The sequence below is a fragment of the Narcine bancroftii genome, chromosome 8 (assembly GCF_036971445.1).
Source record: "Narcine bancroftii isolate sNarBan1 chromosome 8, sNarBan1.hap1, whole genome shotgun sequence".
In the NCBI taxonomy this organism is placed as follows: Eukaryota; Metazoa; Chordata; class Chondrichthyes; order Torpediniformes; family Narcinidae; genus Narcine; species Narcine bancroftii.
In genome coordinates this window covers 86,143,591-86,169,493 of record NC_091476.1, presented here as the reverse complement: position 1 = coordinate 86,169,493, position 25,903 = coordinate 86,143,591, and the positions used below count along the sequence as shown (strand labels likewise).

Here is a 25,903-nt window from a genome sequence, read left to right as displayed (position 1 = left end):
ATCATCCCGAGTGACCAGATATTTAGCTAACGGATCAAAGTTGCGGCTGCACGCATGCTTTCTGATTTTTTTTTTTGCTTTAACGATTTCACCGTTTCATTGTGGAATGGGGCACTTTCGAGGGGCTCTAACAATTTGCCTGATGGTAATTCAATGCTCTGATCGAGAAATTATCAACTTAAAGGAGGATACACGGGGAGTGAAGAACATCCACAAATATCAAGTTGGAACTTTGGTTAGTTATGTCTCTGTAACAAATGCAAACGTGGTTGACTGATAAGGGTGTTATTTCGTTGTTCCAGTCCCTATCAGATGTAACCCTTCATTTCAAAGGTAGTCTGGAATCACTGGAGTTGAGGGCGAAACTTAAAGCTCATCTGTGATGGCGATTAGTTCATTGGATTGACTAAGGTTCGCACACGCCGTTTCTAGGCCTGCTGGAGCTAAAACTCTGATTCTACAGGTAAAAGGAGAGAGGTTTTTGTTGGAAACTCGCGTTCACCGCCGAACTGGGAGTTGGGGGGTGGCTGGCATGGGAGGATGGTATCACTAGAATCTGAGCGGTGCATTAAATTTATAAAGATGGTCGACCCGGGGGCTGTCAGGTTGCTGGGGAAGTCTTTTTTTTAAGAAATCACCCAAGTCAGTGACAAGTGAGATCAAAAGAACTGCAGACCAGCAGGTATTGTCGCTGTAGTAAGAACAGATTGGGGACAGTGCAGGGTCGATGGTGGGAAGGAACGATTTCCCTTCCTATATAACTAAGCGGACAGACAGGGTCGTGATTCTTTGCGTCAGTCTGACTGGAATCCACTTGGATGGACATGACTGAACGTTGAACAAACTATAATTTGGAATTAAATTATAGCGGGGCGTTTAAACCCAGTTAAATAAGGACAAATTCAATATTGCTTATCCAGCATCAAATTATCTTCTGTTCTTCCTACCAATAAAGGTCTTTTTTTTCTCGGAGACGTTCCATGAGTTTAATATTGGGCCACTGCAAGCGTCTGGTCGTTTACTGCTGCCTCAATCTTACCTTTACGTAAGACGAGGTGTCTGGGACAGTCTGAAACATTTTCCTCCAAGCTGCCCCGAGTCGCGTTCCGTTTGCTTCCACGTCCTGAAAGAATTCCCACATTTGAGAGTGTGCACAGAAGTCGGACTTAGCCAGTGCTCCTTTCACCCAGATCTCTCTATATTTCCTGTCGGAGGCTTGGAAGTGTCCAACCGTCCACCGTGGGCACAAACTGCACCCAAACTCATTCAGATAGAAAATTACTTTCTCCTAATCCGCACCAGACACGCAAGCGCTCCTCCAAATTATCCATCTACTGAACTGTTCAGTCCTCTTCCCTAAACTGCCTATCTCTCTCCGTATCTAGACGCGTTTTATCTCCTTCTTTCTATTTCCAGCCACTGTATATATCTCCTTTCCCCATGTTTCCTCAGTTCAAACCGGGAACTGCAGTCGAGTTAACAGTGTCATTTCCACTAATTTGCCCCAGGCCTTTCATATCGCCTTCTCACCTCTCTCTCTCGCCCCTCTCTCTTTCTAAGCCCTCTCTATCTCTCTTTCTCAGTCCCTTTCTCTCCTCTCTCGCTCCTTTTAAGTTTCACCTTCATGTCCTCTGCGATTTCCCCATTTTTCCCGGCTTCTTTTTATTTTTACTTCGTTTAGTTGGAGGGCGGGGATGGATTCGATCTTTTTTTAAAAAAAACATAATTTTTACACACTTTCCAGGACTCCGTGTACTCAGAGTATTTTAGTTTGCCATTGGTCATCTAGTGGTTAAAAAGCCGCACTCACCTTAAATGTTGGGTAAAAATCGAAGGGTTTTGTGACTCCGGAGCCGTGCCCAGGAAGACAAGGCGGATTAGCAGTCCATTGCCAACTGTATGTGTAAGTGTTAACAAGAAACCCCACACTGTGGTGCCTCCAAATACCAGACAGACCAAGTTTTTAAAAACCTCAGGGAATTATTATGACCGGTGCGTAATGGTGATCCCCCCCTCTCTATATTAACTGTTGACTAATTTCGTCTCTTAATTCCCGATGAATTGCTGTGAAATTGAAATGCCACTCTGCTGGGGCTAGTTGTGAGGTTGTGAGGCTACCCCGTGGAATTGACAGCACCCCCCCCCCTCCAACCCCCTCCTCCGCCTCTTCCTCCACCACCTCTCGCCCACCGAATTCTCCCACCAGCAACTCAGGCAACCGCTGACTTCCCTGCGCTTTTGAAACGTTAAACCGTCGCGACGCTGAGGGGAGCTCCAGATCCGCGCGTAACCGAAGGGAAACTCCGATATTAAAATAAAAACCGAATTCCATGGAACTTTTTTATGAGACTTAAACCCCGATCAAAACAAATGAAATAAAACATTAGTTATTTCGTAAACAGTGACTTAAGGAACATGTATCCAGTTTTCTCGCCGCCCCTTAAATCCTGCGACTCCCCTCCCCCTATATGGTCCAGACTCCAACATATTGAAACATTTTTCTCTGAGCAGTAACATATAAAGAGTCGAGGTGAAAGGGGCCAGACGGGTCGCTTTGTCTGTTTTCAGGTCTATCGTCCAATTACACTCTAACGGAACTGAGGAAGGTATTTAAATTCCAACTAAGTTAACTAGTTCGTGGCTTTGCAAGGAAGTTCAAATTGTTGCCGAGAGGGCCCGCTGATTCAGAAATCACAGTGTGTTAACGAATTAATATACATTTGAATCTCCCCCACCCACGCCCGCAGCTGGTGATTATTACTGACGTTTCCATTCTTTTAGTCACACACCCACCGCTTGGTGCAAGCCAAGGAGGTGGTGGTGGTGGTGGTGGTGGTGGGGGGGGTGGGGGGGGGGTGGGTGTGAGAGAGAGGAATGAATGAATGGGCGGCACCTGGCCGAGGTCCAATGAAAATAAGCAACACCAGGTCTGGACATTTTTCTAAAAAAAATGACATTTATGCATCGATAAGAAGAACGAAGGCAGTTTGAAAGAGGCCGGTCGCCCACAATTTGGAAAGAGAGTCGATATGACTGAACGTCGTCCTTGTGCATAATCTCCAACCTCTTGTTAGCCGTCATTCACTCGCCCTCGATAACACACTGGAATGAACCCGCCTAAGTATCCCGTTGGCAATTGGATGTGTTTGGACCACATCAACGCGGTTCTGGCTCTCCGACGCGATGTAAAGCGCACTAGGACTTCACAAACAGGAGAGATAGCATGTGGGAACAGGAAACGGGCTTTTTCCACTAGAATTTACAGGGCAGTCCAGAATTCACAAGTGCGGGCGGCACAAAAACCGCCCCTCGGCCCAAAATGTTCGTGCTGGATCTTTCAATAAGCAGCCCACCTTTACCTAGACACACCGCCCAGTTTACACCCCATTAACCTACAACCCTCCCCGGGTACATTTCTAACGATGGGAGGAAACCGGAGCCGCCGCCCCCCGGCGAAAACCCACCGCATACTCGGGGAATCTGTACGAACTCCTTACAGACAGAGCGGGATTCGAACCCCTGATCGCCGTTGCGCTAATCGCTAAGCTGCAAGTGTGAAATGGTTCCATCTCCTCATCCCATCGGGTACTTTGGGAATTAGATGGGAGCTAAAACTTTTAACTTGCCCGAAGAAAGAGCTTCTTTCTTTCTCCAGCAAAGCAAACCTCCGTGAGATCTTTCATTAAAACCATCTTGGATCTGAGAATATGCAGGGATTCATCAATTTGTCCACCGAACTAGAGCTGAAATCCCGAAAAAATGCCGCATTGCCTCCGCGTCCTCTCTCAAGAGTAGTTCCAGAATTGCACACCTTTCCGGAGTTTACCATTCATTTATGCATCGATAAGAAGAACATCTCCATCTACAAAGCTCAGAATCCTGGGCCGGGTTTTTATTTTGCAAATTTTATTTATTGATCAAAATAAGTCATACAATAAAAATGCAAGTAAATACATAATATTTTATCCCATATAACACCCCCCCCCGCCCCAACCACCAGCCCTAACCCACCCCTCCCAACCCCCCTCTAGACTGCCCCAAAAGAAAAAAAGGGATAAAAGTGGAGATCAACTTACATAACAACCTTCAACTATCGCCATGATTTAGTGGAACCCCAATGACTTGTGGGGGGAAAAAACGATTACAAATTCAATCCCATATATCTCATATACGGGCTCCAAACTTTAACAAAGAAAATATAATTATGACGTAAATTATACGTTATCTTTTCCAGTGGACTACAAGACCTCATTTCCAGATGTCATCGTTGAATACTCAAATCAGTCTCATTTTTCCAAGTCATTGCCAAACATTTTCTAGCCACAGCTAACGGAAATTTGAGACTTATCTGATTTTAATTCTAAACTCAATTTCTTAATATGACCCAACAAAAATACCATAGGATCAAGCGAAATTTTAAATTTAAATAAAACTTCCAAAAGTTCCTTAATTCTATTCCAAAAATTCTCAGGGGTTAAATTTAACTGGTAAATGCAGTTATAATGAACCAATCTATACCTTACATTCACAATTTTAGTCATACTATCCTCACATATAGTCATCCAATCATCTTGAGAAATAGATATGGATAAATCTTTTTACCATTTTAATTTAGATTTATGAATATCCGGCTTAAATATTTCATTCTGTAATAAAGCATACATCTCAGATATAAATCCTCTCTTTCCCCCCCTTCAATAAGTAAACTTTCAAATTTAGAGCACCTAGGCAACTGTAATGTATGCATCCTGGGCAGTTTTTGAAAATGGGACATTTGGCAGCTTCACACATTTGTGAATATGGAAGGTGAGACCTCTTGTATCCTATTCAAAATCAAAACATTTAGATACTGCCTGGAGTTAAATTGCATTTGGCATGTGACTGCCCATTTCTGCAGTCGGCCTACCTCAGAAAATATATATATGTAGTCAAGACAAAGTCCATTTCTCCATAAATCATACTGTTTAGAGTGGAAGGAGAAAGGACACGGTGACATAATTCACTATCAGCAGGGGATGGGGCAGACAAAACCTTTGCAGCTTTTTGGATGCTGTTTGAATGTGAACTTTCAAGGTGCCATGTTCAAGGATACCACTGAGCTGTGGTCTACTCTTGAGGTGGTGGAGGTTTTGAAAGAAGGGTTGCAAAGGTATTTGACTAAAGGGCAGGAAAACCTCTCCCTGATGAAGGGCCCAGGCCCAAAACGTTGGTTTTGCCCCTCCCTGTGGATGCTGAATGACCTGCTGAGTTTCTCTAGTATGTTTGTACATTGCACTCAGTCACACCATCTGCAGATATTCCTGTTTAACTGTAGAGGCAGTTGGGTGGGTCATGAACTGCAAAAAAATAATCACGGTCTAAATCAGCATCAAGAACTGAATTAGGAAGAAGGATGGGGTGTCTGCAGTGAGTTCGGGATGACATTTAAAACCTGAGATGTTTTCTCCTGCTGGTCAGGCAGAATCTTTAATTACCCGTAACAGTAAATAGTACTCGAGAAGAAAGACCAATACAAAAGAGCAAAAGGTAAACAAACTGACTATGCAAATACAGAAAACATATATACAGTCATAAATAATGAGCCAAGGGTAAAAGACCTTAAATTAGTCTCTGAATTAGTCTATTGTTCAGGAATCTGATGGTTGAGGGGCAGCAGCTATTCCCGAACCAGGTGGTACAGGTCTTGTACCATCTGAACCTCTTTTCTGATGGCAGCAGTGAGAACAGGGCATATCCTGGGTTGTGTGGATCCTTGATAATGACTGCTGAAGGCAGTATATTAATGCAATGGTTGGGAGAATTTTCTCTGTGATGTACTGTGAGTGATGACTGCCTTTTGCAGGACTTTTTGCTCCGATGTATCAGTGGCCCTATACTAGTCTGCGAAGCAGCAAATCACCACACTTTCCACTGCACATCTGTAAAGATTTGCCAGTGTTTCTGATGTCATACTGAATCTCCGCAAACTCCAGAGGAAGCAGAGGTGCTGACGAGCTTTCTTCCCAATTGCAATGATGTGATGGGTCCAGGAAAGCTCCTCCAAGATAGTGACCCACCAGCAATTGAAATTTGCTCACCCTAATCTCTCAATGATCACTAGATTGTGTACCTCTGACTTCCCTTTCCTGAAGTCGACAATCAGCTTTAGGTCTTGGTGACATGGAGTGTGAAGTTGCTGCTTGTACACTATTCAAACACAAGGACATGACAAGGACTGAGGAGGGGATGCTCGAAGTAGGACATCACATTCCTGGAGTGCTTGGACTGCTCATGGGATGGGTGTAAGCTAGTCCCTTGTTCTTGTGGGGTGTTCTGCTAATACTATTGGTGAGAATTTAAACTAAATTATTTCAAACTGGGAAACTGGCAGTAGTTTCAGAAGCAAATTAAATGTGGAAAATAAGGGATAAGTAATGAATTTGCAAGGCAGCAGAGGTGAAGATGGGAAAAACAAAGAAGCTGGGCAGCTCTTTATGCTTTCATGGAAGTTCAGGCAGTCCCCTGGTTAAAGGTGAGTTCTAATACCTTAGGTCTGTCTTTAATTCGAATTTGTTTGTAAGTCAGAACAATACACTAAAATATCTTAAACGTAATAAGGATAATAATACAGTACTGTACACAATAATAAAAGTAACTGGATAAATCCAAACACTTTATAGGAGAAGATACGGAGAGTTGGCTACTGTTCAGGCACCGCACAGCCCTCCTGCATCTTTGCTTCTTGCGATCTACACCTAGCTCCTTCACTCACTCCTCACTTTCCCCTTCCTTCCCTCCTCCGTGGCACTTTTCCCACCTGCTGCTTTGCCCAGGCAGCGTGTGGCGTAGCCTGACAGTCGTAAGACGATGGGTCACACTGCTTCTTCTCCTCCTCCCCCCTCCCTCCCTGAGGCTGGCAGGCTGTCAGGGGGGTGCAGGGCAGTGGGATCGGTGCAGGGACTGGTGGTGGGCAGTTGGGGAGTGCAGTGCGGTGGGATCGGTGTGGGGGCTGGTGGTCGGCTGTCGGAGGGTGCAGGGCAATGGGATCTGTGGGGGGGGGGGCTGGTGGCAGGCTGTCGCGGGGGGGGGGGGGGCGGTGCAGGGCAGTGGGATCAGTGTCTGTCTGGTGGCGGGCTGTCGCGGTGTGCAGGACAGTGGGATCGGTGTGTGGGCTGGTGGTGGGCAGTTGGGGAATGCAGTGCGGTGGGATCGGTGTGGGGGCTGGTGGTCGGCTGTCGGAGGGTGCAGAGCAGTGGGATTAGTGTGGGCTGTTGGGAGAGAGCGGGGCGGTGGGACCAATGAGTGGCACAATACTAATAAAATTTAACAATTTTTGGTCAGTTCTATTAGAATTATGACTCAACCTCGCTCAAACTAGAAATTGACACCATTCTATTTCCGGTTGGATTGTCTGATTGTAACTACAGATTGCTTGCAAATAGGACATTTTTAACCCGGGGACTGTCTCTAATCCAAGACATCCATCCAAAGAAGCCAATGTGGGATTAAGGTGTGGTAGCCAGTAAGGAAACATGGGCAGGAATGTTAACTGAATGTTTCTCGTTTCCTGATGTAGAAGGCAGGAGGTGGGATGGAATTGGAAGCAATGTAGCAATATTGGCTAAGGAAATAATTTCAGATATAGTGGTAGGGAAACGGTGGTATATTATGAAGATCAATGAGAGGAGCTGAACGACACAAATGTTTCAATGGACCAATGGCATTTCTGGGGTGTATAATACACCCCCTCCCCCCCAGAGAAGGAGACATGACTGGAAATATGTAGACAGACATTGAAGATGAACAAAAATAACAAAGCAACAAAGATAAAGAGTCTCATCAACCCCAACCTGAACTGGGCAGTAATAAACAGATATAGAATTTAAAAAAAAAATATTTGAGAACTTCTAAAATTTGAATGAAGCAAACCTGACACAGTGGATGGGTATGGGTTCAATGTTCAATATCAGGAAATGATATTGTAACATCATTCAGTATTAGGGAATAAACAGCAAGTGGCAAGATAGCAATGGGAAAATATTGTGGAGGCTGCAAACGTAATTCAGTAGGATCTAACGTAGAGATCGCAAAAGACACCAAAAAAAAGCTAAGGTAAATCCGAGTTTACTGGACTGAGACATAATTGAGCAAAGGCCGACTGGAAGCATCTACTCTCAGATCAGAGGGCAACCTTTAAAGAGAGGTCAGAAATTTATAGTCAATTAAATAAATCCAAAATCGACATCTCAGGAAAATGCAGAGAAATCTTATGATAAATGCTTGCCCTGCCGAAAATGTATAGTAAGTGCCACATGAAATTTTAAAAAATGAAATCCAGAAAGTTAAGAAGATTCAAGGGTAGGTAAAATGCAAGAAAATCATACTTTCAACAAAAGGTTATACATAAAAGGATCGATTATATATTGGAGCTAAACCCCCAAACTGTGTCGGGAGTCAGAATATAAGTGGGCAGTTCCAAACGATTACTTTGCATCTGTTTTCACCCAGGGGGTACACAGGAATTAATTTTCAACAGTAAGACTGTGAAGTAGTGCAAATGATAAATATTGGGACGGTGAAAATTAAGGATCCTGCTCTTTAAAAATGGACGCATTACTAGGCCTGATTAAAATATTCCAGTTCCTTTAAAGAAGCAAATGTTCCAGCTATTATTTTCAGTGATCTTTGCCTGTCGGACTGGTACCAGAGGGCAAGAATCATGTTGATGTGTGACTGTTTTGTAAATTAAGGAGAAAGAGACAGATCGCATAATTACAACTCAAAGTCAGTCTTTCATCAGTGATTGGAAAGCATTCAGGGGGAGGATGTGAATCAGTGGCAAGAGATTCATAGCTTAATCAGACTGTCATTTGATTGTGAGAAAGTAAGCTTGACTGGATATTTTGAGGGAGTGAAAAGAGGCAAAGAGGATCTTGTACTGATCATGAAGGAGTTGAATCCACAGGAATTAACTCAGTGGAAAAATATCAAAGGCGATCTGATGGATGAGAATTTTAATGGCACTTGGGAAGCCCTGCCCTTTTTTATGTACGATGATTGCTATAAAAATTCACGATCTATAAATGTGTAATTATATATGACCAATTTTAATCCTGTTTGGCTGCAGCAAGTAAGAATTTTGGTACATACTGTATGTACATTGTACAGTGCATATGATAATAAGCAATATCATCTTTGTAATGCCTGTTAACAACTTCTTTAAATGCAGGGCCACAGTTAAGAGATTTGTTAATGATTCCAAAATTAAGTGTGGCTGGTTGGAGGAAGAAACTTCTGAATTACATCATCACGTCATCCTTTCCCTCTTACACTCCTCGAAAATACCAACATTTCGATATTTGGCAAAAATCGTTGTAACAATAAAGAAATTTGCCAGTCGGAAGAACTTTAGAAAGTAGTACCTTTTGACACTTAAAGAGAAAATCTAACAGTCAAATGGGGGCACCAGGCTGTGGCAGGGTTTTTATGAAAACTAAGTTCTGTCATTTCATTACCTCTAATTTGGAAACTTGTCTCAAGACATGTAGGTTTCAGTTTGAAACGCAAGTATGTTGGACAGCAACTCAATATTCCCCATACATCCTTCGCAACTTGTTTCATCTCCAATTTTGCATCTAATTGGTATCATAACTTACTGGCTCCTGATAACTTTACGGGACTTTTTACTCACTTGACAGTACTAGGCCCTTTCAAACTGCCACATGAAATTGGCAGTGAAGGAGATGGAATATTTTTGATCAAATCCCATTGCACTCCACTGTTAACTCTTCTGTTTACCCAAATGTACGACCTGACCTGTTGAATATTTGTATCATCTTGTGCAACACATTTCAACACTTTGCAGCATCCAGTTTTTTTTTTACATCGCAGGTTATCTGGAATATGTGTCCAGTAGCTCCCTGTGATTTCAGTCAGAGGCATTTTTTGAAATGGGCAAAATAAATCATTTAAAGATCAATCTCAATTTGACTTGCAAATATCATTTCACACCAGTGGGACCATGATGCCCATACATGCATACATGTATACAGCAGGTAATAATCACACACACACATATATATAATATATATTACACACACACACACACAAATACATACATATATATATACTGTATACTGAGTAAATTATCTCAACATATTCATATATATTTATTTTAACTGATATCTTTATACATTCATATATACATATATATGAATATATAAAGTTATCAGTTAAAATAAGCATATATGAATATGTTGAGATAATTTACTTGATAACAGGATATGGTTCATCAATCTCACAATCTGTTCGAAGAAGCAATTTCATTGCCCAACAGTCTTGATTTTGAAGCTCCTTTACCTCCTTCTTGATAGTAATGGATCAATGATCCTGTGTGCTGGTTGGAAAGTGTCCTCAATAATTTTTGAATCCCATTTAAGCAACGCTCCTGCAATGTGAGGCATAAGTTCGACAGGTCCAAGAAGCCAAGAGTCTGGAGACAGATCAATTGTAACAAAAGTCTTTATTTGCCCATGAGGGAAATTTGCCACTGGGAATGACAATCACTCACTCTCTCACACAGAGTACATACAACAATCACACTGGACGCCACTAAATAATTTTTACCTATAAACCATGCTGGATAGAGATGTACAGTAGAGGAAAATGCATCAACTGTACCCACCAGCCCGCAACCTAGGGCAGGTTACGCATCAACATGAAATGAGGAAAAGAAAGCCCGGTACAATGATGTAGGTTAATCAGTGTTCACCACAAAGCCCACACACACATTGATTTCGATTCTCCAATGTCAGCTCTGACTCATGACCTCGAGTGGATCTCAGGTTGGTTCCTTGGAGAAAAGAGACCCAGCTACTCCACATGTTGTGCTTTATAACCCACTGCTGGTAATTAGGTCTGGTCCGGGTGATTAACCAAGCCAGTGGTGATCTGCGTGATCTTCTGTGATAATTGTGAGCACACCAAGGAACTTTAAGCTCCCCAATGGCTCCACAACAGAATAATTGATGGAACTCAGGGATCTGCACCACTTCTTCCAGCCAATGTACAGTCTCTGTACAATGAATAAGGAGCTCAGAGCAAGTTTTCTGGACCACAGGGACACGAGAGTTTCCTGCGTACTCTGCTTCATGGAGACCTGGTCCTTGGACTGGATGGTGTACCCTGATAAAGGAAGAGGTGGTGGTGTTGACTTCATGGTTAACCCTTTGTGGTGCTCAGACATGATAATCCTATCCAAAAACTCCCTCATCTGGAACATCTGGGGTTGAAGGACCAACCCTTTGATGTCCAAGGGAATTCTTGACTGTGGTCTCATCCCTTCACAGGCATATATTATGCTGGCACTGGAGGATCCAAACATTATGATTGACAAACATTATACTACGTATCCCTATGCCTTCTCACTCATAACTGGAGATGCAAACCAGGTAACCTCAAAGAAGGTCATTCCAAACTGCCACCAAAACATCCCATGCAACAGCAGAGGAACAAACATCTCGCCAACTACTACACCAGTTGGATCGAACGCACACGCCCACTGTTACAACAAGGGATTGAACAATCTCACCCACTGTTACAACAGGGGATTGAACACTTACACACTGCTACACCGGGAGATCGAAAACTCTCCCACACTGCTACAGTTGGGGATCTTACACTCACAACCACTGCTACACCAGGGGATCAAACATTCTACCCACTGCTACACCTGGGGATAGAACATTCCATCAACTGTAAACCATGGGATCAAAAGTTCTCACCACTGCTACACAGGTGGATTGTACACATTCAACCACTGCTGTATCAGAGGATTGAAGACTCCCACCCACTGCTACACCAATGGATCAAACACTCACACCCACTGCAACACCAGGGGAATGTAAATTCTCACCCACTGCTACACCAGGGGATCGAACATTCTACCTACTCCTATACCAGGAGAGAGAACACTCTCACCCACTGCTACAGCAGGGGATCGAAAACTGGAGCCATTGCTAAAATAGGGGAGCAAACACTCTCGCCCACTAATATACCAGGCGGTCAAAATATGTTGCTCACTGCTACACCAGGGAATCATGCACTTTCACCCACTGCTACACCGGGGGATCAAACAATCTTGCCCACTGATATATCAGGGGATCGAACCCTCTCACCCACTGCTACACAAGGGTATTGAACACTCTAAACCACTGCTACACTAGTGGATTGAAAACTCTGACTCAATGCTACACCAGGTGATCGTACATTCTCACCCACAGCTACAACAGGGGATTGAACATTCTTACCCACTGTTACACTGGGGTATTGTACCCTCAACCACTGCTACACCAGGGGATCGAAGATTCCATCTACTGCTTAACCATGGGTTTGAAAAATCTCAACCAACTGCTTCAACAGGTAATAGGTCACTGGCACCAACTGCTGCATCAGTGGATCGAAAACTCTCACTCAGTGGTACACCAGGGGATAGAATACTCTCACTCATAGCTACACAAGGGATTGAACACTGTCAACCACTGCTACACCAGGGCAGAGAACACTCTTCCCTACTTCTATCCAAGGGGATCGAACACTCCCACAAATTGCTACATCAGGGGATCACACATGCTCACCCACTGCTCTACCAGGGGGTCAAATATTAACGTCCACTCCTGCACTAGGAGATAAAACACCTTTGGCCATTGCTACTTGAGGGGATTGAGTAATGTCAACCCTACTACAGCAGGGGATCAAACACTCTCACCCACTGCTATAATTGGGAATCAAACACTCTCGCCCTCTAATATACCAGTGGGTCGAAAAATCTTGCCAACTACTAAATCAGAGGATAAAATCTACACCTGGAGATGGGAGACTCTCACCCACTGCTACACCAGGGGACAAAACACTCTCAACCATTATTTTAGAAGGGGATTGATCACTCTTCCAAATTGCTATACAAAGGGATCGAACAATCTTGCTCTCTACTGCACCAGGGGATCAAACTGTGATGATACGCTGCGGTACATCATTCAGCCAACAGGTGGCCTAGAGACATGGCACCTGGCCTAATGACATCTGACCACCAAGTGGGACCAGAGGGTCCATGGTATAATGCCAAGGTCCCAACCTTGGGCTCTCTCTCTCCCCCTGGATCACTGTAAGCACAGATAGCAGCCAACTAAATATTTATGTGAGTGGAATAAAGCTGTATTGCACCAAACAGTATTGTGCTTGTATTTTCCTTTGGTTCAGCCTGCCACATTATTCCATTCACATAAATATGGCAAGCCAGCAAAGATCGACCCCAACCTGGGCGTTCCCACCCTAGCGCAAGGAGGAGATCGAGGAGGGGGTCGAATCCTTCATGTTTGAGACATTTGCAAGCCCCCACAAACCTGGTGGTGACTGGCTCAGACACGGGGATGAGAGCGAGGACACCGGACCCTCAGCAGATGCCTACCAGGTAACGCCAGTTCCTGGGGAGCCCCACGTCCACCAGTGGAGGCAACAGTCCCCAGCCCCAGTGTGATCGGGGCACCTAGAAATGAATCAACGATGCTACAGCCAGAATGCCTGGAACTAGACCCCCATCGCACGCATGCACTTCAGCCGCTGGAGACATTGTTTCCTGAACTATGTTCGTTGATGATGCCGGCTGCAGACCCAGAAGACCTTTTCATGCTGCTATTGGCTCAGCTGAGAGACCTCCCATATGCATTAGCCCAGGACTACCCCTTATACAGGGAGGCTATGGACATGCTCCAGTCCCACTATCTCCAAGGGGGAGGCGAAGTACATGCGAGACACCATCTCCTGACCAGAAGACAGCAACCAGGGAAGTCCTTCTGGGATTTCATGCTCTCAGTAAGAGTCCTGGGACAGGCATGCAACTTCCACGTTAGAACCCCACAGCAAATAGAACAGGACCTGATGAGGGACATGCAGGTGGTGGGGGTCTGGTTAAATGAACTCCACCAGCGGCCGTTAGGATGAAGCACAGTGTCCCTGGAAGAGACTGTGCAGGTGGCAGAGGCGATGGAGACGACAATGGCTGCAGCAACAGCGGCTCAGCCGGATGCAACCCATAGATATTTATGTGAGTGGAATAAATTGTGTCAGGCTGCACCAAAGGAAAACACAGGCACAATATAAAATGGAGACACACCGATTGCTGCAGGAGGGCATCATTGAACCCAGCAATAGCCCATGGCGAGCCCAGGTAGTCATAGCAAAGACAGGGGAAAAACTATACTTAGTGGTCAACTACAGCCAGACCATTAATAAGTTCACACAGCTGGACACATACCCTCTCCACCGGATTAGCGAGATGGTGAAAATGATAGCCCAGTATAAGGTCTTCTCCACCATCGACCTCAAGGCTGCGTACCACCAGGTGCCAATCAGGAGGAGCGACAAGCTCTATACGGCATTTGAAGATGATGGCTGACTCTTTCAGTTCCTCCGACTCCCGTTCAGAGTCACTGTTCCAGAGGGAAATGGACCGACTCGTGGACGACTAACGTCTGGAGGCTGTTTTCCCATACCTGGACAATGTTACCATCTGCAGGCACTCGGTGAGCGACCACAACGCAAACCTAAAGAGATTCCTGGAGGCAGCCAAAGAACGCAACCTGACTTACAACAAAGACAAGTGTGTGTTCGGGGCTAGGAAGCTGGCTTTGTTGGGTTACGTAGTTGATGGGCACTATCAACTACCCATTAATGACACAGATAAAGACTGAGGGGAATGGTAGGCTTTATTGCACTAGAGACTGCTGGCCTGGGTTCAAGGCTAGGAATGAGCGGGAAGGAGAGGAGATTCGACCTTTATGGCCTTGGGTCACATGGGCAGGGCTAAGGGAGGAGCCAAGGTAGAAGGACACCTGGAGGGTGGGCCAGCCAGTACATATAATCATATCACTACATTCATCCCCCTTTTAAAAAAAATGGAACCCACCAGAAAACAATCAACAAACCGGGGTGATAACAGCAACAAATTTTAATAACAATACAGTAGCACAACAGCCGCAGTATAATCAGATAATACAAGAGGCGGGAGAAGCAGACGCCCCCGCCAGCTAGAGGTTGAGCCGTACGGGCGGCCTCCTCTGTCTGTCGGACTGCTGTGGATCCGGTGTGTCTGTACGGCACCCCTCTGGAGAGGGGACTGACGGGAGAGCGTCCACTGCAGGGGCTGTCTGAGAAGGGGTGCCAGCGGTGGACTCCGGGAGTGCTGGAGGGTCCTCCGCTGCTGCATGGGGATGTAGATGCCTGGACGTCCAGCTGCAAGGTAGGCAGCTCAGGCTCCAGGGTCGTGCTCTGATGCAGCACGATCAGATCTGCGGTGTGGTCAGTAGCCAGCAAGGCGGTCTCAGAGTCTCTAGCCCTTGCCAGGTCTCATATTGGCACAGTGTACTCATGGCCATCCAGGTACCTCAAAAATGCATATTGAGGGTTTGCGTGCATGAGATGCACCACTTCAACCAGTGGGTCTGTCTTATGGCCCCTGACGTGCTTCCAAAGTATAACTGGTCCTGGGGTTGTCAGCCAGGGAGCGATGGAGGAACCATTCACCGATCTCATAGGAAACGCAAAGAGGCGTTCATGTGGGATGGTGTTAGTAGCGGTGCATATTAAAGACCGGATGGTGCGGAAGGCTTTGGGCAGAACGTTCTACCAGCGGGACACTGGCAAATGTTTGGATCTAAGGGCGAGGAGCGTCGCCTTCCAGACGGTGCCGTTCTCCCTTTCCACTTGGCCATTACCTCTAGGTTTATAGCTGGTGGGTCTGCTGGTGGCTATGCCTCTGGCCAAAAAGTACTGTTGCAGCTCCTCACTCATGAACGAGGTCCCCCGGTCACTATGAATGTAATCGGGGTATCCGAACAGAGTGAAGATACTGCTCAGGGCCTTGATGACTGAAGCCGAGGTCATATTCACGTAGGGGATTGCAAAGGGGAACCTGGAGAATTCATCCACCACCGTCAGGATGTGATTGGGAGGGGGCCCTTAAAATCAACGCTGAGTCATTCAAAAGGGCAGTTGGCCTTGATGAGATGTGCCTTTTCTGGCCGGTAGAACTGAGGCTTACACTCGGCGAAAATTTGGCAACATCTGGTCGTGGTCCGGACATCCTCTATGGGGTACAGGAGGTTTTGTGTCTTGACAAAATGGTACAACATCGTGACTCCGGATGGCACAGATTATCGTGCAGGATCTGGAGGCGGTTGAGATGCGCACTGGTGTATGTCCCTAGGAATAGGGCATCTGGGGGGGTGGGGGCTCATTGAGCTTACCTGGTCAGTACAAGATGTCATAGTTGTAGGTGAAAAATTCTATCCTCCACCTGAGAATCTTTTCATTCTTGATTTTACCCCATTGTTTGGCACTAAACATGAAAGCCACTGCCCTCTGGTCAGTCAACAGGGTAAATCCCTTATTGGCCAGGTAGTGCCACCAGTGGCACACTGCCTCAATGATAGCTTGAGCCTCCTTCTTGACGGAGGAGTGCCAAAGTTTGGGACGATGCAGGGTGTGGGGAAAAACTGCTACTGGCCTACCTGCCTGGTTTAATCTGGTGGCCAGTGTGACATTGGAGTCATCGCTTTCCACCTGAAAGGGGACGGTTTCATCAACGGCATGCATCGTGGCCTTAGCGATGTCTCCTCGAATTTGGTCAATAGCAGCCTGGGCTTCCGCCGATAATGGGAAGGTGGTCATATGAATTAGTGGGTGGGCCTTATCAGCGTAGCTGGGCACCCATTGTCCATAATATGAAAACAGCCCCAGGCACCTCTTGAGCGCCTTCATGGTGTTTGGGACAGGGAACACCATGAGTGGTCACATGCGGTCAGGTTCAGGGGGCAATGACACCATGTGTCACGATGCATCCAAGAAGGGCCAGGCACTCCATGTTGAACACGCACTTGTCCTTATTGAACGTCAAGTTGAGGGACTTGGTCGTACGCAAGAACTTTGAGAGATTAGCGACGTGGTCCTGCTGGTCATTGCCGCATATGGTGACATTGTCGAAGTAGGGGAATGTCGCCATCAGCTTTTTCTCCTCCAACATCCAGTCCATCACTCTCTGAAAGGCAGAAACACCGTTAGTAACTCCGAAAGGCACGCGCAGGAAGTGAAAAAGTTTCCCGTCCGCCTCGAAGCCTGTATTGATTCGGTCAGCTGGACTTAGGGGGAGTTGGTAGTAGGCTTAATTAAGATCAATTGTCAAAAGAATTCTGTAATTAGTGACCTTATTTACCAAGTCAGCTATCCGGGATAGCGGGTACGTGTCTAACTGGGTGAAGCGGTTGATGGTCTGACTATAATCAATTACCAACCAGGGATTGCCGCACCTCTGACCACGAGGACCTGCGCCCTCCAGGGACTGGTGCTAGGGGCTATGATCCCCTCTGCCGTTGAAGCTCAGCCCGGATGAACTGCATGTTCTCCAAACTATAGCACCTACTTTTGGTGGCGATCAGTTTGGAATCTGGGATTAGGTTCGCAAACAGTGACGGGGGCTGGGGTCACCCATGTGTTGTGTGATTGCAGAACGGTGTTGGAGACTGGGTGCTTGGACCACAAGGCGATGCTGGGATTGGTGGCTGTGGATGGTCAGCGGTGGTTGGGCCCCCCCAAAAGCCATCATTACGCTCCTGAACTGACTTGTCTCTGAAAGTGGAGGCCCAGGAGGATCAGTGCGCAGAGGCAAGGCATAATTAACAATACAAAATCGTTATAACACTCCCCTCCCCCCCCCCCCCCACACCATCAGCGACGCTACACAATACCCCCAGATACTGGTCTGTTGATCCCTTGCAGCCATAGAAACCATCCCGGTCATGGGTCGGACTGGGAGGGAGTCTCTGGACCATGTCGGGGTGCACAAAACTTTCCGTGCTGCCGCTATCGAAAAGACAGTTTGTTTCATGCCCATTCATCTCAATCTGCATCATAGAGTTTGAGATCGGATGAAGGCTGGCTTGATTCAGAGTGACCGATGCCAAGATAGGCATCCCTTCATCGTTATCATCGGTGGGGAGGCCTTCCCAAGATGGCGACCTCCATGTTTACCACGCAGTGTTTGATGAGGAAGAAGGTGGAAGTGGAGTCTTGGCAGTCGGAAGTGACATCATCAGGGCGGTAAGCTGAGGTGCTGAGGTTGAGAGCGATGGCTGACAAGATGGTGCTTCCCTTACCGCACGCGCGATCAGTGTCGGAAGCTCCTTTGGAAAGCACACCGCGCTGCTCCCGGACTGTGGTCGAAACCTGCAGACCTTCTGGTAATGGCCACTCTTCCCGCAGCCCAAACACTTAGCTCCCCTCACGGGGCAGAGGCATCACAAATGTTGGGACTGCCCACAGAAGTAGGATCTCGACGATGACGTCAGTGTGATCGCAACTGTGATCAGACTATTTATGCCAGACGCTGAGTCCCAGGCCAAAGGCCTTGGTGGTGGAACATATGGAGATGGCCAGCTTCTGCCTGCGATTGACAATGCGTGGTGCTGAGCCGCATCTAAAGTCCTGATTAAGTTGATAGCCTTTTTGAGTGGGAGCGGGTCCTCCTCGAGGTGTTGTTGCCGGATATAATCTGGCCTTACACCTGACACGCAGACATCTCAAATCAGTTCTTCCTCGCACTGGGTTAGGGATATAGTGGCCTTGTGTTCCCCCAAACAGTCTTTTCCAGTGTGACCAGGGACTGGATGAACTCTTCAGTGGACTCACCAAGCTGTTGTTTCCTGGATGCCAGCAGGTAACGGGAGTATATCACATTCACTTTCGGCCATCGCCTCATTGTAAGTCACACTGCCTTGGATGGCCAGGAAGGCCCTCTGGCCGACTCGTGCCCGAAGGATTTTTAACTTCTTCTCATCAAAGTCAACCACCTCAGCAGCAGCGTTGAGAAAGATGTTGAAGCAGTTCATCCACTGCTCAAAGAGCACCGAAGCATCTGGGACTTGGGGGGTCAACTTCTAGCCATTCTGGGTGCAGCAATTTCTCCATTACCGGAGACCACAAAAATCTAGTGCAATGAATTGTTGGGCATTATCAATAGCCCCAATAATGACACAGATAAAGACTGAGGGGAACGATAGACTTTATTGTACCTGAGACTGCTGGCCCGGGGCCAAGGCTAAGAGGGGATTTGACCTTTATGGCCTGGGGTCACATGGGCAGGACTAAGGGAGGAGCCAAGGTAGAAGGACACCTGGAGGGTGGGCCAGCCAGTACATATAATCATATCACTACAGTAGTACAGAAGGGGGAGTTGGGACCAGATCTGACTCGCATGCGCACCCTGATGGACCTACCCATCTCTACAACACCCAAATCACTCAAAAGATCCCTGGGCTTATTTGCCTATTACTGGCAGTGGATACCCCAGTACGCAGACAGGGCCCATCCACTGATGAGAGTAAAATAATTCCCTCTGCCCAGTGAGGTAGTCCAGGCATTTAACAGCCTGCGCGACCCCTTGGCACACAAAACCATGAGGGCTGTAGACGAAACACTCCCCTTCCAGGTGGAGACCAATGCCTCAGATGTAGCCATAGTAGCCACCCTGAACCAGAAGGGACGCCTAGTGGCTTTCTTTTCTTGAACAGTGCAGGGCTCAGAAACCATGCACTCAGCAGGGAAGAAAGAGGCCCAGGCCCTAGTAGAGGCAAAAGGCACTGGAGGCACTGCCTGGCGGCCAGCCGCTGTACACTGGTCACAGACCAACAATCAGTAGCTTTTATATTTGACAATCAGAACAGGTGGAAAATTAAGAATGATAAAATGTTACTTTGGAGGATCAAACTGTTTACTTCCTCGTATGACATCCGATACCGCCCCAGTAAGTTCAATGAACCCCCGAACATGCTGTCCAGGTGTGCTTGCACGGCCACTCAACACATGCCCCTGCTGCAGAATATTCACAGCGAGCTGGGACACCCCAGAGTGACCAGGATGTTTCACTTCATTAAGAACGCCAACCTCCTGTTCTCGGCAGAAGAGTTAAGGACCATTACAAGGGGTTGTCGTATATGTGCGAGTGCAAACCACAGTTCTACTGCCCGCCTGAGGTAGCCCTTATCAAATCCACCTGGCCATTAGAGTGTTTCAGCATCGATTTTAAAGGTCCCCTCCCATCCACCAATAACAACTGTTACTTCCTCACCGTCATAGGTGAGTTCTCCCGGTTCCCCTTCACCATCCCCTGTGCAGATGTGTCCATGGCAGAAGTAATTAAGTGCCTGAAACCCATCTTCAGCATGTGTGGATACCCTAACTATATCCACACAGACAGGGGGGGCAGCCTTCATGAGTGCCGAGCCGCCGCGATACTTCCGAGAGAGGGGGATTGCTACCAGCCGCACCACAACCTACAACCCCCAAAGGAACGGGCAAGTAGAGAAGGAGAATGGTACCATTTGGAAGACGGTCCTTCTGATACTAAAGTCAAAGGACCTCCCAGTATCTAGGTGGCAGGGTGTTACCCGAGGTGTTACACGCGATACGGTCGTTATTGTGTACTTCCACGAAAATGACCCCACATGACAGATTTTTCTCTTTCACAAGGAAATCGACCCCGAGCTCAAAGGTGACACGTTAGATGATCTCACTGGGCTCAGTGCTGATCAAGAAGCATGGCCGAACGCATAAGATGGATCCACTGGTCGAGAGGGGAGAGCTGATCCACATGAACCAGAACTACGTGTTTGTGATGTTCCCTGATGGGAGGGAGGACTCTGTCTCCATGAGGGACCTGGCACCAGCTGAAGAAGAACCGGCCGAAGAAGAAGAGGAAGAAGCAGAAGAACCCCAGACCAACCCAATCGATGTACCATCGGCATCCCTCCAAGCACCAACACCCCTCTCAGCCGCACCACAGATGATGAATGCCACCCCCCTGGGGACACCCAACCCACCCAGTATACCCACAACACCCAGCCGATCAACTCCCCTCTCAGCACAAACCACGCACCCTCCCTCGGAGGTCCCAAAGGATGCAGAAACCAATATACCCTGGACATGTGAGCAATACCAGGACTATTTTAAAGGGGTTGAATGTAATGATACACTGTGGTACATCGGGTGGCCTAGAGACACAGCACCCAGCCTAAAGACATCTGACCACCAGGTGGACCCAGAGGGCCCATGGTATAATGCTGAGATCCCAACTGTGTGCTCTCTCTCTTCCCCCGGGATCACACTGTAAGTACAGTGAGCAGCCAACTAGATATTTATGTGAGTGGAATAAAGCTGTGATGCCCCAAACAGTATTGTGCCTGTGTTTTCCTTTGGTGCAGCCTGCCACACAAACATTTCGTTTACTGCTTAACCTGGGATCGAACAATCTCGCCAACTGCTACTCCAGGTGATCAAACACTCCTGCCCACTGCTATATCAGGGGATTGTTGCACACTCTCACCAACAGCTACACAAGGGATTGAACACTCTCAACCACTGCTACATCAGGAGAGAGAACACTCTCACCTACTGCTACATTAGGGAATCGATCACTCTCCCACTCAGCTAGAACAGGGGATCAAAAACTTCATCCACTGCTAAAATAGAGGATAGAACACTCTCACCCACTGCTACATCAAGGGATTGTCCCATCTCAAGCACAGCTACACCAGGGGATAGAACACTCTCACTCACTGATACTCAAGGGACCAAACATTCTTGCAAATTGCACACCAGCTAATCGAACATTGCCACCCACTTCTAAACCAGGGGATTGAACGATCTCACTCACTGATGCACCAGGGAATCATACACTCACCCACTGTTACATCAGGTGTTAAAACACTCTCACCCACTGCTACACCAGGGGATCTAACATTCTACCTGCTGCTAAACCAGGGGATCGAACAATCTCGCCCACTGTTACACCAGGGGATTGAATAATCTCGCCAAATGCTACTCCTGATGGCTGAACACTCTCACCCACTGCTATGTGAGGGAATCAATCACTTTTGCCCACTGCTATACTGGGATATTGTATACTCTCAGCCATTTCTACTCCAAGTGATTGAACACTCTCACCCACTGCTACTCTGGGGTATTGTACATTCTAAACCACTACTACACTATTGGATCGAACAGTCTCTCCAACTGCTACAACAGGTGATAGGTCACTGTCAACCACTGCTACACCAGTGGATCGAAAACACTCGCTCATTCGTACACCAGATGATCGTACATTCTCATGCACTGCTACACCAGGCGATTGAACACTCTCGACCACTGCTACACCAGGGTACAGGACACTCTCACCCAAAGCTAACCAGGGGATCGAATACAGTCATCCACTGCTATACCAGGTGGTTGAACACTGACACATACTGCTACACCATGGGGTCGACCACTCTCGCCCACAGCTATACCAGCGGATAGAGCACTCTCACCCACTGCTATACCAAGGGATCATTCACTCTTAACCACTGCTACACCAGGGGACAATACACTCTCACCCTGTGCTACACAATCGGTAACTACTGATCCTTTTGGTATATTTATATTATTGAATTGTCAAATTTATTCAGAATTTTGGATTTTTATGAATTTTTTTGTCATGTTTAAATTTGGAAAAAATTGAATCCATTTATAGATGGAGATTTAATCCATCATTGTTAAGAAATGTAGAATTTTGTGATTTTATACAGAATCAAATACAGATATAGTTAGGGTCTAATCCTAATTCAGTTGACAATATATTTGTTATATGGGATGCATTAAAAGCTTATTTGAGGGGGATAGATAATAAGTTTTTCAGCTAAGGTTAAGAAGAAGTATTTACAGGAAGTAAAGGAATTCGAGAAGGACATTGCAATTTTGGAAAAAAAACTTACAGAAAATTCATCAGAGAAAGACTGGTTAGAATTAGAAAATAAGAAAATGCATTATAACTCAATTCAGACTTATAGGATGGAAAGAGTGATTGATAGGACTAAACAAAAATATTATGAGCTGAGGGAAAGAGCTCATAAAGTGTTGGCTTGGCAGTTGAAAGCAGAGCAAACATCGAGGATTATTACTGCTGTTAATAAATCCTCTAGAATTACATAAATTACAGGATATAAATGATGCTTTTAAAGAATATTGTACTAAATTGTATTCATCTGAATCAATAAACAATGCAGATAAGATTGATGATTTCTTGCTTAAGCTTCAATTGCCATCTTTGAATGTCAAGCGCAAAAAGATTTAGATTCTTCATTTACATTGAAAGAAGTTATTAAAGCTCTGATTTCTATGCAAAATGGAAAATCTCCTGGAGAAGATGGATTAACATCTGAATTTTATAAAACAATTAAAGACTTATTAATGCCTTTATTAATTGAAGTACTGAAACAAGCTACTGTAACATGTTCTTTATCTGAATCTTTTTAAAATGCAGTGATAACAGTGATACCTGAGAAAGATAAAGATTTACAGAAGCTGGGATCTTATAGACCTATATCATAGTTAAATGTTGATTACAAAATTGTAGCTAAAGTTTTGGCAAATAGAATAAATGAATATTTACTTAAACTGGCTCATTCAGATCAATCTGGATTTATAAAGAATAAATATTCAACTGATAATTTAGCAATATTGATTAGTTTAATACATGGTGCTCAAAAACGATCAGAGCTGGCATTAGTTTTGTCTTTAGATGCAGAAAAGGCTTTGATAGATTAGAATGGAACTATTTGTTTAAAGTTTTACAAAAGTTTCAATTTGGATCAATATTTATTAATTGGATTAAGGCTTTATATAGTAGTTCAATGGCCAAAGTGGCTACCAACAGTCAGCTTTCTGCAGTGATACACCACAAGCCTACTACAGGGATGACCTGTGTACCCGCAGGAAGAGCACTGGAGGACAAGACAACACTTCGTTGGCTGCCAATCATCCGCTGGGATATATGCCACATCCAGCCCCTCGAGATCAGTCACATGTAGCCAACACAGCTAACCAGAGCTAACTGCAGTAGGGACTTTAAGTGGAATATAGCCTGTTGATCAGTCTTTAAGTCTTGTGTCTGCTTTCTGTATGACAGCGCACCACAATTTATTCCACTTAAAATTTTAAGCTGCTATGGAGAAGCTCCTAAGCACTGGGAGCCTTGGTCAACCCATGTCACCTGGAAGCGCAAGCACACTTCTAAATCTGGAAGCACATGGTCGAAGCAGTCATCGAGGCACATGCCAATGTCCTAGACTCCGACAGGAAAAAGCTCAAAGTTGGGTCCCCAAGCCTTCCAAGCTCTCAAGGACTGCACTGAGTACTTGGAGGCAATGAACACCCTGGAAACCATGTATAAACCCCCAACGAACGTAGTCTTCATCAGATACTTCCTAAGTATTCATGCCCAGCAGCCCAGAAAGACAGCTGAACCCTACCTGGGAGCCCTGTATAAGTTGGCCCAACTGTGAGTGGCAGTACCTGGGGTGACCGAAAAGAAGGTTGAAAGGTTGATCATGGACGCCTTTGTCTGTGCTCAAGAGCCATCAGGCAGACGATGCTGGAGGACAATATCTACTCCCTGGCCAAAGCTGTGGAGGTAGTCCAAGCCCTGGAGGTAGCAGTCCTACACAGCAAAGCCTTTGACTTCAGACTCCCCCAAGTCTTCTCGTGGACAGCACAGACCACATCTGTAGCCCAAGACAAACTGAGGGACGAGAGCATATCTTCTGTGGGTGCTCCACGTCCTTGTAAGTACTGTGGTTCCCAATTTGGGTCTGATCGACAGTCACGACGAAATTGCCCGGCCAGGTATCAATTCTGCTCAAAATGCAGCAAGAAAGACCACTATGCCAAGGTATGCCTTTCTAAGCCTGCCAGCAGCCCAGCAGCCCTCTACGATCAACACCCCTCCCTCCTGGTTCTGGCCATGTGCGATTGCTGTGTGGTGCCATTGCCCCCGCAGCTACTTCCGGCCTCCCCAGCCTCAGCAGGCCTACTTCCAGCCTCGCTGGCAATGATCGCCACATGCTCACCATGCATTCAGACCAGACCCCTGCCACACCAGCACCGCCCTGTTAAGATGCCATGTTCACGGACTACAAAGACGTCATTTCTGCATCACGGAGTGACGTCACTTCCGCTGCGTGTAGCGACATCACTGGCACGGATTGTCAATGGCATAACATCACTTCCTCCGGCGCAACCCGCTCAGCCAAAGAGAAAGGTCAGCCATGCCGCCGCCATGTGCCCCCATGTGGCGTTGCCATCTTGTGCCGGGCAGGCTCAGGCACCACAGCCAACCAGGGTCTCCCAGGCCTACACCGCACACACTGCCGACTTCACAGCATGGATGACGACGATGACGACATGGTCAACATGGGTTTGACCAGGCCGCCCTCCCGACGCACCCCACACCTGCGTACATTGCTAATTGCCACCCACTGCACCCCATGCCTACGGAGAGCGACACCGCCCGCAACTCACTTCCACCATCAGGGAACTCCGATTCGGTCCTAGTGGCCACGACACTGTCCAGAGACTTACCTCGCAGCCTCAGGCATTCCATGATAGATGTCGAGATCAATGGGCAGGTAACAAAGTGCCTTGTCGACAGTGGCAGCACCAAGAGCTTAATTCACCCGAACGTGGCCCGCTCTCTGAAATTCAAAATCTACCCCACCTATCGCCTTCGCCACCCAGGTCCGAACCATTAACACTCTCGGGTGCTGCTTGCCCTGTCTGACTGTAGGGGGGAGGAAGACATACCTGGTTATGCCCATACTATGTACCCCAGTCCTTCTGGGCTTAGACTTTCAAGGTCACCTGCAGAGCATCACCTTTGCCTTCGGGGGGCCACCACCCCCACCCATGCTCCACAGCGCGCCATCCAACCAGCCTCGGCCAACCTGCAGCTTCTCCACACTGTGCATCACCCCTCCTGTCCTCTTCTCACACCTCACACCAGACT

At 46.6% G+C, this 25,903-nt stretch overlaps 2 protein-coding genes across 6 annotated transcripts in view; one reads left to right on the top strand and one right to left on the bottom strand.

Moving 5' to 3' along the window:
* fli1 (Fli-1 proto-oncogene, ETS transcription factor) overlaps nucleotides 1-4,164 on the bottom strand; it is an 87,971-nt gene extending 83,807 nt beyond the window's left edge. For 3 of the 5 annotated variants that reach the window (XM_069894405.1, XM_069894406.1, XM_069894409.1), the window contains exons 1-2: nucleotides 4,077-4,164; nucleotides 1,040-1,123 (exon numbers count right to left, since the gene is read on the bottom strand). In XM_069894405.1, coding sequence (XP_069750506.1) covers nucleotides 1,040-1,123; nucleotides 4,077-4,100 — 108 coding nt within the window. In that variant the 5' untranslated portion in view covers nucleotides 4,101-4,164. The other 2 variants (XM_069894407.1, XM_069894411.1) reach the window with 2 other exon arrangements.
* On the top strand, nucleotides 2,487-21,244 carry LOC138740996 (uncharacterized). The gene is made up of 2 exons (XM_069894415.1): nucleotides 2,487-2,606; nucleotides 20,557-21,244. The coding sequence occupies exon 2, from the start codon at nucleotides 20,591-20,593 to the stop codon at nucleotides 21,194-21,196; it is 606 nt and encodes a 201-aa protein (XP_069750516.1). The 5' UTR covers nucleotides 2,487-2,606; nucleotides 20,557-20,590; the 3' UTR covers nucleotides 21,197-21,244.
* The last annotated feature ends 4,659 nt before the right edge of the window (nucleotides 21,245-25,903 follow it).

What these genes read in the sequence shown, in the direction of transcription:
- LOC138740996 (XM_069894415.1), top strand. Translation starts at nt 20,591, where the DNA reads ATGATCTCACTGGGCTCAGTGCTGATCAAGAAGCATGGCCGAACGCAT.